Raw genomic sequence first — 15,372 nt, 5'->3', positions numbered from 1 at the left:
CCAAGTTATTGGGTGTATTTAAGGCGGAGGCTAATGGGTTCTTGATTAGTCAGGGCATCAAAGATTATAGGGAGAAGGCAGGCGAATGGGGTTGAGAGGGAAATGGATGTCATGCTGGAGCAGACTGGATTTTTGCTTCTGTCTTATCTCATGGTCTTCTTGTACGCTAAGATGGGCTCTTGGCCACAGAATCTATCTCGTTATGATCCTGTACTGCACTTTTTCAGTAGCTTTTACTTCATTCTCATTGTTATTGTTTCACCCTCCTACCTCAGTGCACTGTTTAATGATCTAAACTGTATAAACAGTATGCGAGACAAGCTTTTCACTTTCTCTTTGTACATGTGACAGTAATAAATCAAATGGAAGTATCGTGGACACTGGAAAATTTGGCCGGGGGAGAGAAACACAGTAAAGTGAGAATATTTAGCAGCTTGATGGAGAGAAGAGATGTACTTTTAGGGCCAATAGCCTTTCATTGGAACAGTCTGTTGCTCGGAGACGCGAGATGTTCTCTCTGGAATGGGATCATTAATTCTTTCTTGGTTCCTCAGGTGAAAGACATCCTTAAAAGTGTGACGCACACCCTGTTCTGATCTGCCTGCCTCTCAATTGGAACTGATTTATTATTGTTCGATGTACTGAGATAGTGAAAAGCTTGTCTTGCATACTGTTCACTCAGATCAAGTCATACACAATGCATTGAGGTAGAGTAATAGATAACTACAGCACAAAAGCAGGCCCTTCAACCCATTAGTCTGTGCCGAGCCATTTAATCTGTCCAGTTCCATCAGCCTGCTCCCAGACCATAGCCTTCCATACCCTAGCTATCCATGCACCTATCCAGACTTTTCCTAAACATTGTAATCAATATCACATCCACTGCTTGCCCTGGCAGCTCGTTCCACACTCTCACCACTCTGAGTGAAGAAGTTTCCCTTCATGTTCCCCTTAAACATTTCACCTTTCACCATTAACCCATGACCTCTAGTTGTAGTCTCACCCAACCTCAGTGGAAAAAGCCTGCTTGCACTTACCCTATCTAGAGGTAGAACAAGGTAAAACAATAACAATGGAGACTAAAGTGTAAAAGCTACAGAAAGTACAGTGGGGGTAGACAAGCTGCAAGATTGTACGAGTCTATCTTACTGTACTGCGGAAACATTCGATAATCTTTTAACAGCTGGTAGAAAGTGTCCTTGAGACCGGTGGTACATGCTTTTAGGTTTTTGTAACTTCTGCCTGATGGGAGAGGGCAGACGAGAATGTTCAGAGTGGCTGGGATCTTTAATTATATTGGCTGCTTTACCAAGGAAGCAAGAAGTATATACCGTCCATAGAAGGGAGGGTACTTTTTTTGCGATCTGAGTTGTGACCATAACTATCTGTAGTTTCTTGTAGTCCCGTACACAGCTGCTGTGGTGCTTCTGAGTATGCTTTCTATGATGTAGCGATTTTAAAAATTGGTAAGGGTTGATGGGGACATGTCAAATTTCTTTAACCTCCCAAGGAAGCAGAGGTGTTATTGTGCTTTTTTAGCTCTGGTTCCTATAGTGTTGGACTAGGACAGACTATTGGTGATGTTAGCATCTGGGAACTAGCAGCTCTCAGCACTATCAATCTCAGCACCGTTGATGCAGGCATGGTTGGTTGATGTTGATTGAGTATTGAACTTTTAATGTCACTGGTTGAAGATTGAAGGTGGGGTTCTGTTGGTGGTGTGCTGGTACCTTTTCCCTTGTGCTAATGCACTCTTCCCTCTAGAGGCGTGACGGAGGGCGTGACATTCCTGCTGTTGGCCCTGCAGACGGATCTGATCGACCTGCACGTCCTGCAACGCACCTTCCTCCTCAGCATCATACTCTTCATTATTGTTGCCTCAATCCTGCAGTCCATGTTGGAGATCACAGACCCCATCGTCCTGGCGCTTGGAGCCTCCAGGAACAGGTGAGCAGCACTTCCCCTCCTTCCGTGTCCGGATGGCAATGTCCATCATCCAAGACCCCCACCATTTAGGCCACGTCATCTTCTCAATACAGGAGTTATCGGAGCCTGAAGACCCACACCTGTAGCTTCAACAATAGCTTCTTCCCACAGCTCTCTGGTTCCTGAAGCAACTTGAAAATCCCCAATTCTATCTTTAACTATATTTGATTCCCGGGACAGTGGGACTGTCATATGTTGAAAGATTGGAGTGACTGAGCTTGTATTGTTACGTACCCAGTAACTGGGTCACTTACCAGCAAAGATAGAGAGGTCCGTTGAAGTCTGATGGTACTATTTTTAACAGTATTTATTGATAAAAATACACAAAAATAATATCAATGCAAACATACAGATAATATGTGTCGTCAATACTAAATCTAAAAGCGCGGGTATAATAATAATAAGAAATAGCTTTATCGTTGTCTAGGGGATAATGTATTGCCCGATGGAAATATAAAAGTCACTTTAGTTCATTCAGGCTGCAGCCTTTGGTTGGAGAAAGACAGATGTTTAAACTTGCCAGCTTTTCCTTTTCATGATGTCGATCCTTCGAGAGTTCCGTGCTGTCGCTATTAACGCTGTCACGGGATTTCTAGCATTCCTCCTGGTGCGTCTAAAGGGGCTGTTCCCCAGACCCTCTTTTATCCTGACTCACAGGGTCTCAGATGTCAATCAGGTTGGGATGATGCAATCCTTCCACCAACCCCCCCCTCTGTTCATTGCCTGGGGGCTTCAATGAATCGTACAGTACTCAATACACAATTCCATCTCCAAGAGATAATGGCCGTTATCCGTGGCTTTGCTCTTGGAGGCCCAGGACACATTCCAAACATTGAGGAATCTGCGTGTCTCTCTCATTTCCTGGGTCTCCTGACCCGAATCAATAGCGATCCCGCGATTCTCAAAAAGGAGGGGGCCACAGGCGTAACACCCCCTTTCTTCAACATGTTTTTACCATCAGTAAAAACGAAGTAATACAGAGTCTTACAGGATTTTAGAATCTAACACAATACAAAAGTTTTTTTTTCACTACAGAGTAATACGGTTATACATTCAATTCAGCATCTAGATAGTTAACGATTACATTGTCACTTACTTTAATATCTTAACATCTTGTACCTTACTAAAGTCTTGTAGCATCAGACTCCAATTTAATAACCACCTATTTTTATTTCTTATTTTCTTTAGCAAACAAAACTAAAGGGTTGTCTTTATTATTCACATGCTTTGTCGAAATCCCTTAAAACCGGCCTCTGCTATTTAAAAATGGCGTCCCCATTAACCCTCGCCTCTTTTCCGGTTAATTCCCACGTGGGGAGCTTGTGCACCCTGGCGAAATAGGCTTTCGTCCGCTCCTTCCGTAGGAGTTATTTTATCAACAATGTGTTCCAAACTTAGACCATCTTCTGAATTTCCACCCAATTCTTTAATTTTACGCAAGTTGCTAGTTTTCTCTTCAGGACCCTTCAGGCTATTAGTTTTCAGTTTAAACTCTTTGTTCAAACAGCATTTCAAATTCTGCCTTTTCGCACCACACTCTGGAATAACAATAGCGTGTGGGGTCCCTTTACCTTCCAACTCAACCTGTAATTGATTCACAGGCTTTCTGGTACCAAGCCATTGTCTCTGTAGCCGGGTTGTTGCTTCTGATATCAGTCCAGCCTTTAAATTTTCTTCATTCAATTTGGGAACTACATATTTCCCTTTTCCTTCAATAATAATATTCATCTCACCACTTTTGACCTCCTCACTAACTTTTAACACACCTTCGAGCACAAACACCTGGGAACTCTCACTTCCCACTGTTACCAAGGTTAACCCTTTCTTCACTGAACCAAGTCCATCTGACCCACAAGGACTGCATTCCTTTTCAACTGAATCAAATACGTCAGACTTTTTCTGAGCTCCATTACTAGGTTCAGTACCACATGCATCCACATCTTGGACACACTCAAACAGGACATTTGCCTCTTCCAGGCTTTCAATACCCGTACCCAGTCCAACTTCTAAATTCCCCTGATTCTCCCAGCTACTCTCTGGGCAACTCCCTTCCAGAGTAAACTCACCCCCGCGGGCTGAAACAACCTCATCTGCCAACCCAGCAGACTTCTTCAAGGTAATGGTATCTTTTTCATCTAGGACCGCCCTCATTTCATTATCGGGAACACCTTTAGAATTTTCAACTTCTTCAAACAGTTCTGCCAAACCAGACAGATTGTCCATGTCCAACTCTGGACCTTTTAACAGCTTTTTCTGTTTCTCATCTTTACGTCGTGCCCCTATAAATTTTCTCCTCGCTAAGGGCAGGACTACCTCCTCTCCCTTACTCTCTTTCACTTTTCTATTCTCTGTTTCCCCCCCCCCCCTCCCCTTTGTACAGGGTCAGTAAAAACGTCTCGGCCAAATCGATACTGGCCTGATTTAAACTGTTCTCCGTCTCAGCTGCCTTTCTCAACATGCTGCTAGTGACCGCGCATGCGGGATAGATCTTGGAATCTAGGGGCGGGACCGCAACACTCACAGGCCGACTCGTCAGCTTCATTGCTGACCAAACCTTACCACTGGCTAAATCGTTACCAAGAAGGATGTCCGCGTCAGTTCTCGGGAATTCTGATCGCACCCCTATTTCAACTGGTCCAGATACCAGCTCACAATTCATAATGACCCTATGTAAGGGCACCGTTTCCGTCCCTTTTCCTATTCCTTTCAAATCTACCATGCCCGTCTTGCGACCAAAATCCAGTACCTTACTGCTAATCAATGACAGTTCAGCCCCCGTATCTCTCCAGATCCGCACTGGAACTGGTGTGTTTCCCTCTCTTACAGACACGGTTCCATTTGACATACAAGTCTCAGACCCTTTTTGTACTCTGTCTACCTGGGGCTCTCTTGTCAATTTACTGATTACCACGGCACATCCAATAGGGATGGCTGATTTCCCTTTTCTTGTCTCCTTCCTCGGAGCAAAGTACCTAGATGCAATATGTCCCCCCTTTCCACAATTAAAACAGGTCAAGCCCGGAAATCTCTGGCCGTCTGGCCTTTCCCCCTCAATCTTACCACTAGCTTCCGGCGGGCTTTCTCTACTGTTTCCACGGTCTCTCTGGTAACTTTTATTTGAGGAAAACTTTGTCTTCTGGGTTAGGGCATATTCATCTGCGAACCTAGCAAATTCGGAGATGGACTTATTCGGCTTCTCACTCAAATACATCCGGATATCATCCGAAACACAACCTTTAAATTCCTCAATCAGAATTAACTCCCTGAGACGCCAAAAATCTTCGTCCACTATTCCTGCTGCACACCAACGATCCAAGAGCACACCCTTCTCATAGGCAAACTCGGTATACGTTTGATTCCACCCTCTCTTTAAATTTCTGAACTTTTGTCTAAGCGCTTCAGGTACCAATTCGTAAGTCCGGAGAATGGCCTCCTTTACTTTGTAATAATTCTCAGACTCCTTCAAAGACAACGCCACATATGCCCGTTTTGCCTTCCCTTTTAACCCACTTTGTAACAACGCCACCCACTGATCTCTGGGCCACTTCTGATTCACTGCCACCTTTTCAAAATGCACGAAATAACTATCAACATCCGTCTCCTCGAATGGAGGTGCTAACCTAAACTCCCTACTAACATAAAACCGCTCCTCTCGGTCTGACCCTTGAACTCTTCGCTCTTGCCTTAACTTCTCCATATCCCAGTCATGTTGCCTCTGTTTCTCCTTCTCCTCATACTCTCTCTCTCTTTCTCGGCCCTCTCTCTCCTTTTCAGCTGCTTCCAGATGTCTTAACTGAATTTCATGCACCCTTTTTTTGTCGGCCCTTTCTTTTTCTCTCTCGGCTCTTTCTTTCTCCTCAGCTGCTTTAACTTAATTGCATGTTCCAACCTTAATTTCTCCAACTCTAACTGAGCCGTCCCACTAGCGGGGTTTTCTATAAGTTCATCCACATCCATCTTTGCTGGTTTCCTGTCTGGCTACCCGCGTACCAGATCCAAGTTTGGACTTACAAGCCCGATTCACTGGCCTCCCAATTTGGTGTCAAATCCAGAGACGAGAACCCCAATTGTTACGTACCCCGTAACTGGGTCGCTTACCAGCAAAGATAGAGAGGTCCGTTGAAGTCTGATGGTACTATTTTTAACAGTATTTATTGATAAAAATACACAAAAATAATATCAATGCAAACATACAGATCATATGCGTCATCAATACTAAATCTGAAAGCGCGGGTATAATAATAATCAATAAGAAATAGCTCTATCGTTGTCTAGGGGATAATGTATTGCCGGATGGAAATATAAAAGTCACTTTAGTTCATTCAGGCTGCAGCCTTTGGTTGGAGAAAGACAGATGTTTAAACTTGCCAGCTTTTCCTTTTTATGATGTCGATCCTTTGAGAGTTCGTTTTTTGTAGTCGGTCCTTTTAGCTAAGCCGTTACGCGGACGCCCGCCAATTTCTAGGCCAAGGAACAGGACGTACGCAAGCCCCACCGGCTGTCGCTATTAATGCTGTCACGGGATTTCTAGCGTTCCTCCTGGTGCGTCTAAAGGGGCTGTTCCCCAGACCCTCTTTTATCCTGACTCACAGGGTCTCAGATGTCAATCAGGTTGGGATGATGCAATCCCTCAACCAACCCCCCTCTGTTCATTGCCTGGGGGGTTCGATGAATCGTACAGTACTCAATACACAATTCCGTCTCCAAGAGATAATGGCCGTTATCCTTGGCTTTGTCTCTCGGAGGCCCAGGACACATTCCAAACATTAAGGAATCTGCATGTCTCTCTCTCATTTCCTGGGTCTCCTGACCCGAATCAATAGTGATCCTGTGATTCTCAAAAAGGAGGGGGCCACAGGCGTAACAGTATACACTGGAATTTAGAAGGATGAAAGGGGATCTGATTGAAACATATAAGATTATTAAGGGATTGAACATGCTAGAGGCAGGAAACATGTTCCTGATGTTGGGGGAGTCCAGAACCAGAGGCCACAGTTTAAGAATAAGGGGTAGGCCATTTAGAACAGAGTTCAGGAAAACTTTTTCACCCAGAGTGTTGTGGATCTATGGAATGCTCTGCCTCAGAAGGCAGTGGAGGCCAATTCTCTGGATGCTTTCAAGAAAGAGTTAGATAGAGCTCTTAAAGATAGCGGAGTCAAGGGATATGGGGAGAAGGCAGGAATGGGGTACTGATTGTGGATGATAAGCCATGATCACATTGGTGGTGCTGGCTCGAAGGGCCAAATGGCCTACTCCTGCACCTATTGTCCATTGTCCTTCCCTCACCCCTTTCACTCATGTTGGCTTTATTTTGTCATGGAAGTTGTGTAGAATTTGTTAATTGTTTTTGTCGTCTTATGTTTGCAATATTCTGTGCTGCTGCAAAAAGCTAACTTTCATGGCATTTATGTCCTGTGTGTATGTCTATGCCAGTAAACGTGAATTTGAGCATTCCTCACCAGCAGAAAATGAGACAGGATCTTGTTAACCAGTCTCTCAGGTTTGTGCTACAGGGTTGTTTCTGGAGGTTTGAGATCCAAGCACCTATGTTTCATGGTGACGACCTTGGTCAGTCTCGGAGAGAAAGGAGAAATGGCTTTGATTTTCTGCTTCAGAATCTTTGAGTTAGTCTAATCCCTGGCACGATCAGTACTGATGAAGGGTCTCTGCCTGAAATGTTGACTGTTTATTCATTTCCATACAGTAAATACTACCGGACTTGCTGAGTTCCTCCACCATTTTGTGTGTTTCTCTGGTCATGGCCTATTTCTTTGGATTAACATACCTAATCCATGCTGTTTGTATACTTGAAACTGAGACCAGTGAAATTTTGGCAGACTTTGTTCACCAGGATATTCGATTAGGAGGTATGAGTTGCCAAATCCTCCAGCATGCTGCAAAAACGGGCAGGAGGTGCAGGAGCCTAGGGTCCCACACCACCAGGTGCAGGAGCCTAGGGTCCCACACCACCAGGTGCAGGAGCCTAGGGTCCCACACCACCAGGTGCAGGAGCCTAGGGTCCCACACCACCAGGTGCAGGAGCCTAGGGTCCCACACCACCAGGTGCAGGAGCCTAGGGTCCCACACCACCAGGTTCGGGAGCAGATGTCACCCTATAACCGTCAGGCTTCTGAACCAGCCTGGATAACTTCAATGTTGAACTGATTCCACAACCTACAGACTCGCTTTAAGGACTCTACAATTCTTGTTCTCAGTATTATTTATTTACTTTTTTGTTATTATTTGCATATTTTGCACATTGTCATTCTGTTATGGTTTTTTCCATAAATTCTATTGTGTTTCTTTATTTTTCTGTAAACAACTGCAAGAAAATGAACAAGATCGTATATGTCACCATATACATATGTTAATAATAAATTTACTTTGAACAACACAGATGCTGGAAGAACTCAGCAGGTCAGACTGCATCTGTGGAAATGAATTTTCATTGGTTCGATGTTTCAGGCTGAGGCCCTTCTTCAGGATTTCCAGTATCTGCAGACTCTCTTGTGTTTAAAGTTTGAACTTTTTTCACACAGAGGGGTGTGTGCATGGAGTATGCTGTTGGGAAGGTGGTGGCAATCTAACCAGAGGTGCTTAGAGAGGACAGGTACGTGATGCCAGGAATGGGTTACCAGGGTTAGTAGTGGAGGCAGATGTGATAGAGGCATTCATGAGGCTCCCACATAGTTACATGAGTGTGCATGGAATGGAGAGATACGGGCATTGTGTCGGCAGAAGGGATTAGTTTAGGGAGGCATTTATTTTTATTATTTTTAAAGATAAAGCATGGTAACAGGTCCTTTTAGCCCTGTGTGCCCATGTTGCTCAATTACATCCATTTGACCAACTAACCTACTAACCTGTACATCTTTCGAATGTGGGAGGAAACCAGAGCACCAGGAGGAAACCCACGTGGTCACAAAGATTTTACAAGCTCCTTTGAGAAAAGCAGAATTGAAACTCAGTCGTTAGTGTTGTAATGGCTTGTATGGAAACTTGGTTTGTTGCTGGCCCCACTAAACAGCCACAGGACTCGGCAGTGAGAAGGCCATTTTTCATAAACGGTATATTTCTAGGGTCTGTATGATTTGGAGTTCAACCAAACGGGAACGTCGTGATGTTTTGATTAAGAAACCTTGATTGGAGAGGATGCTATATAAATTTTCCATAACACAATTACCAGTTGGCAAAAAATAACAATTCGTACAAAGCAGAATGTTAAAGGAAATATTTTGAAAAATTTCAGCTTTATCAGGCAGATAGTAGGAAAAAGAAAAAGGGGAGAAAATCAAAGGGCCCATTACAGTTAACCCAGTCCATGTCCACATACAGTTGGGGCTCATCTTGAAGTTGTCCATTTTACTCGCGTGCTGGACCCAAGTGTGTGTGAAAACGCACTACATCCCGAAAATCACTGGAAATCCATCTCGAATAAATTGGTGCTCTCTCTGGAGTATTGGCCCTTACTCCTTGGAACCATTCACCTGCACAAAGCACCTTGTGCACTGGGGGCACTCCTTCCAACGGCTTCTTCAGTAATCATCCCTCCGATCCTCTCCTCAACTCCCACCAGTGTCCATCACAAATGACTCTCCCAGCTTTCTCTAGAATCATCTTCCAATTCCACCCTCTGACTGACATAACGTTTCTAAGTTGAACATCATAGCCCCTTTAGCCAAAACCCAAACATGCTATCAGCAGGACACACTGCTTCTGCAGAAAGCTTCTAAATGAAATACTGTATAGAATTAGCAGTAAAAGTCTTAACCAAAGCATTACATAGCGTTACATTAACCTGTACACTACTGCCACGCCTCATCTTCAACTTTATTCTCTGAAACATAAGAGAATGAGGGGAAATTTGATAAAGGTAGACAGTTATGAGGGGTAATTATGATAGGGTTGGGTGATATGAGAAATACAGGTTCAAATTTCAAAGTAAGTTTTTTATCAAAGGACATATGTCACCATATACAACCCAGTAATCCATTTTCTTGTGCGTATACTCAATAAATCGATAATAGAATAATACCCATAATAGAATCAATGAAAGATGTATCAACTGGGTCATTCATCTGTTGTGCAAAAGGCAACTAACTGTGCAAGTACAAGAAGAAAGGTATATTGAGAACATGGGATAAAGAGAGCTTGAAAGTGAGTCCGTTGATGATGGGAACATTTCAGTGAAGTTATCCCCACTGGTTCCTAAGCCTGATGGTTGAGGGGTAACGCCAGAACCTGGTGGTGTGAGTCTTGAAGCTCCTGTACCACCTTCCTGATGGCAGCAGTGAGCAGAGAGCATGTCCTGGGTGGTGGGGATCTCTGATAATGGACACTGATTTCCTGTGACAACGTTTCGTGTAGGTATCGCTCAGTGGTGGGGAGGGCTTTACCCATGATGGGTGATTTGTTGTTGGGAGTGGCAAAATATATAAGGGAAATCTGAGGGGGAGCTTGTTCATTCGGCGGAACGAGCTATGGAAGTGCTCAGTGTGGGCTTCATTTCAACGTTTAAGAGCAGGTTCGATAGGTACATGGATGGGTGAGGTTTGGGGAGCCATGGTCCAGGTGAGTGTCAATGGGACTAGGTGGAAGACCAGGCTGGTATAGACTAGGTGGGCCAAAGGGCTGTGGAGCCCTGTGACTCTATCCTGATTGCTGTTACTAGTTACTTTCCTGTTTGTTTGTTTTTTTTTTCTGCCCCGCCATGCCAGGAGTTTGTGGAAACATTTCCGAGCAGTCACCATGTGTCTTTTCCTGCTGGTCTTCCCAAGCTTCATGGCCTACAAGATCTCACAATTCTTTGAGATGGACTTCTGGCTGCTCATCATCATCTCCAGCAGCGCCCTGACTTCCCTGCAGGTGGGTCAGCACCAAGGGGTGAAGGGCGGGCACGTGTGAAGTGTCTGACCCATTTCTGGGTGGCATGGTAGTGTGGTGGCATGGTAGTGTAGCGGCAAGTTCAATGCTTTGCATCACCAGGGACTGTGGTTCAGTTCCTGCTGCTGTCTGTACGTTCTCTCCGTGTGCTCAGATTTCCTTCCACATTCCAAAGGCATGCGGGTAAGGATTAGTAAGTTGTAGCATGTTATGTTGGCATGGGAAGCATAACGACGCTTGCCGACTGCTCCCAGCATGCCCTCGGTCTGTGGTGGTCGTTGATGCAAGTGACACATTTCACCATTTGTTTGAAAGTATGTTTTTATAATTTTTTTTTTAAACTTTGAGATTCAGTGCAGTAACTGGCCCACCCGGCCCGAAGATCCCATTCCACTCAATTGCACACACGTGCCCAAAAACTAATGCTATGTATCTGTGGAATGTGGGAGGAAGGTGGAGCACCTGCAGGGAACCATGCAGTCATGGATTACGTACAAATGCCTTAGTCAGTGGCAGGAATTGAACCCCGATCGCTGCTGCTGTAATAGCATTATACTAACTGCTACACTGCTGTGCCACCTGCACAACAAATAAAGCTAATATTTATTACCAGGAGAGGATGTTTCCTATAGTGGAGGAGACTCAGACCAGAGGGCACAGGCTCGGAATCGAGGGACATCCATTTAGAACAGAGATGAGGAATTTCTTTAGCGAGAAGAAAGTAAATCTGTAGGATTCATTGCCACAGACAGCTATAGAGCCCAATTCATTGGGTATATTTAAAGCAGAGATTGATAGGTCCTTGATTATTCAGGACATCAAAAGTTACAGAGAGAAGGCAGGAGAATGGGGTTGAGAAGGATATGGAATGGTGGAGCAGACTCATTGTCTGCCTAATTCTGATCTTGTCTTATTGTGTTGTATTTAATCTATATCAGGAATATATTTTATGTTTAAAATGAATGAAAACAGGTAACGGGGACCCTCTTCATCTACGGGCTGTTCCTGGTGGAGCACCTGCGGCAAGATCCCATCGAGGACCTGGAGGACGTGATCTACTACGTGAATAGTGGGTGCCGGGTGCTGGAGTTCCTGGTGGCCGTCTGCGTGGTGGCGTATGGTGGCCTGGAGTCGGTGCTGGGCGAGTGGAGCTGGATGGGGGCCTCGGTCATCATCGTCCATTCCTACTTCAACGTATGGCTGCGGGCGAGGGCTGGCTGGAACAGCTTCCTCCTCCGCCGGGAGGCTGCCAAGAAGATCAGCGCTCTGCCTCATGCCACTGCCCAGCAGCTCCAGGACTATGGCGATGTCTGCGCTATCTGCTACCAGGTAGCATCAGAAAACCATCCACCTCCTGTCTCCTTCCTCCCGCTTGTTCCCCCTGTAATTGGAATGTTGTGTTCAGTTCTGGTCGCCTCGTTATAGGAAGGATGTGAAAGGTTTGGAGAGGGCACAAATTAGATTGGATTAGAGAGCAACACACACAAAATGCTGGTGGAACGCAGCAGGCCGGGCAGCATCTATAGGAAGAAGTACAGTCAACATTTTGGGTCGAGACCCTTCACCAGGACAAATGGAAAAAAGAGATAGTAATGAGATTGAGGAGGGGGAGACCCAAAATGATAGAAGACAGGAGGGGGAGGATGAAGCTAAGAGCTGTGAAGTTGATTGGCAAAAGGGATACAAGGCTGGAGAAGGGGGAGTATCATAGGACGGAAGGCCTTGGAAGAAAGAAAGAAGGGAGGGGAGCACCAGAGGAAGATGGAGAACAGGCAAGGGGTTAATGTGAGAGGGAAAGAGAAAGAATAAATAAATAAAAATTAGGGATGGGGTAAGAAGGGGAGGAGGGGCATTAACAGAAGTTAGAGAAATCAATGTTCATGCCATCAAGTTGGAGGCTACCTGGATGGAATATAAGATGTTGTTTCTCCAACCTGAGTGTGGCTTCATCTCGATGGTAGCGGAGGCCATGGATTGACACATCAGAATGGGACGTGGAATTAAAATGTGTGGACACTGGGAGATCCTGCTTCCTCTGGTAGACAGAGCGTAGGTGTTCAGCGTAACAGTCTCCCAGTCTGCGTTGAGTCTCACCAATATATAAAAGGCTGCACCGGGAGCACCAGACACAGTATATATCACACCAGCTGACTCACAGGTGAAGTGTCGCCTCACCTGGAAGGGCTGTCTGGGGCCCTGAATGGTGGTGAGGATCAGAGAGCGTGTCTTATGTGGACAGGTTGTGTGAGCTAGGGCTTTTCTCTCTGGAATGATGGATGATGAGTGACTTGATAGTTGTAGAAGATGTTAAGAGGCACAGATAGAGTGGACAGCCAGAGACATATTCCCAGGGTGCAAATGGACGAGTATGAGAAGGCATAACTTTAAGGTGATTGGATGAAAGCATAGGGGGATATCAGAGGTAGTAATTTTTTTTAAAAGACTGATGGGGCATGGAAACGCCACAAGGGGTGGTGGTAGAGGCAGAAACATTGGGGACATTGAAGAAACTCTTAGATAGGCACATAAATAGTAGAAAAGTGGAGGGCTATGTAGGAGGAAAGGGTTAGATTAACTTTAGAGTAGGTTTTCTGTTATATAAGTATATTGAAGTAATTCAAAGGGAAAACGGCAGAATCTAGTATTCCAGTTACAGAGAAAACACAGTGCAGGTAATGTGCCAAGGCCACAACAAGGATGTTGTGAGATTAAGTCTAACTTGCCGTACCAGAGTTCTGTTCAAGAGACTCATAAGTTATCTGAGAATGGTGGCATGTGTTTTCAAAAACATGGGAGACTTTACAGATGCTGGAAATCTTGAGCAACTCACACAGAATGCTGGAGGAACTTAGCAGGTCAGGCAATGTCTGTGGAAGGGATTAAAGAGTCAAAGAAAGGGTTGAGACCAGAAAAGGGGAGAAGCCAGAATAATGGGGAGTGGGAGGAGTACAAGCTGGCAGGTGAGGGGAAAGGTGGGTGGGGGGATGATGTAAGAAACTGGGAGGAGATTGGTGGATAAGGTGACGGAAGTGACAAAGGAGGAATCTGGCAGGGAAGGAGAGTGGACCATGGGAGAAAGGCAAAGAGGTGATGGGCTGGTGAGGAGAAGAGAAGGGATGAGAGGGGAACCGGAATGGGGAATGTGCACAGGTCACAGAATCTCCCACCCCAAACCCCAGTTTCCTCATCAGGTGGCTCAGGAGCATTCTCTTCTGCCCCTGGAATCCTTGCACGTTCAGTGGAGGAATTTCATTGCGTTCTGCCCGACCTGTCATCTCACACCCTATCTATGTGTGTATATGGGTATGTGTGCTTCTCCAGACTCCAGCACCTGCATTCTCTCTACACTAGTATTGTTGTTGGCCTGGGGAAGGAGTCACAGGTGGTGAGCAGAGAGTGGGAACGATGGTGAACGTTTATGTGTGTGTGTGTGTGCTGTGCAGGCTTTAATAGTGAGTTCTCTCTGACAGGTGATGAGGACGGCTGTCATCACTCTGTGCGGCCACTATTACCACTCCTCCTGCCTCCGCCGCTGGCTCTACGTGCAGAAGACCTGCCCCATGTGCCACCAGCTCATAAAGCCGTCCTCCCCCCTGCAGGAGCCTCCTCCGCCAGCAGGGGAGGAGCATCAGGATGGCGGGATCCCAGCCGCAGCGGACAATGTGGGCTCAGCAAGCCCCGAGGGATCAGGCGCTCGGGCGGAGGTTCCTGTTTCCGAGGACGGTTCTACCTGGAGTACTGAAGGCGGAGAGAGTTCCCAGCTGGATCAGGGCGATGGAGAGTGTCCAGCATCCGAGATGGTACAGACCCCTGAGCCATGCATGGACGAGTCGGAGGGAATCTTGTCTCCAGGAGGCGGGGACTGGGTGGAGAGGGAGAACCCAGACCTCGAGGCGGCTCCACATGGTGAGTTGGACCTCCAGCCTGGCCCTCAAGGAGGGAATGGAGTGGACAGCCTGGGCAGTGGACCGCTGGTCACAAGCTTGGATTTGGAACACTTACCAGACTCGGCTGGGACACTGACGGAGAACGGGGAACCTTCACCGTTCTCCCACACGAGCAGCTTCTCAGGAAAATGACTCAGCTTACGGGTTGAACAGGGATGAGTTCATGTGGAGCACAACACAAATGGGGAAACAAATTATAAACTTCTATAAACTGTATGGCTGAGAAAACACAATTTGCCTTATGTTGACAATCAGGGTGGTGAGGTCTGTCTAATTAAAAAGATGTGGTTTAATTCTGATCTTTTAATTAGCTTGCCTCTCGTTGAGCAGGGATAAAGGGTTTTTTGACACAGATGCCACTGAGGGCAGGTAAGCAGAGAGGGGCACGAGCCAATCTGTAGTCTCCAAGTACATTGGTTCACATCCAATAATTTAGTAATGCACACAAAATGCTGGAGGAGCTCAGCAAGTCAGGCAGAATCTATGAGGGAGAATAAACAGCTGACACTTCAAGTGGAGTCTCCTTTGTCGACTCGTCTGAGATGGTTTCTAATTT

General features: G+C 45.8%; 1 protein-coding gene across 1 annotated transcript in view; it reads left to right on the top strand.

Moving 5' to 3' along the window:
- The window catches only part of LOC132391945 (RING finger protein 145-like), a 47,983-nt gene extending 32,868 nt beyond the window's left edge, over positions 1 to 15,115 (top strand). The window contains exons 7-10 of the mRNA XM_059965752.1: positions 1,765 to 1,947; positions 10,704 to 10,851; positions 11,842 to 12,198; positions 14,340 to 15,115. Coding sequence (XP_059821735.1) covers positions 1,765 to 1,947; positions 10,704 to 10,851; positions 11,842 to 12,198; positions 14,340 to 14,948 — 1,297 coding nt within the window. The 3' untranslated portion in view covers positions 14,949 to 15,115. The remainder of the gene's footprint in view (positions 1 to 1,764; positions 1,948 to 10,703; positions 10,852 to 11,841; positions 12,199 to 14,339) is intronic.
- Positions 15,116 to 15,372: the final 257 nt, after the last annotated feature.

This window comes from Hypanus sabinus, chromosome 3 (assembly GCF_030144855.1).
Source record: "Hypanus sabinus isolate sHypSab1 chromosome 3, sHypSab1.hap1, whole genome shotgun sequence".
Classification (NCBI taxonomy): domain Eukaryota; kingdom Metazoa; phylum Chordata; class Chondrichthyes; order Myliobatiformes; family Dasyatidae; genus Hypanus; species Hypanus sabinus.
The sequence above is the reverse complement of the archived record's forward strand: the minus strand, read 5'-3'. Positions and strand labels throughout refer to the sequence as shown.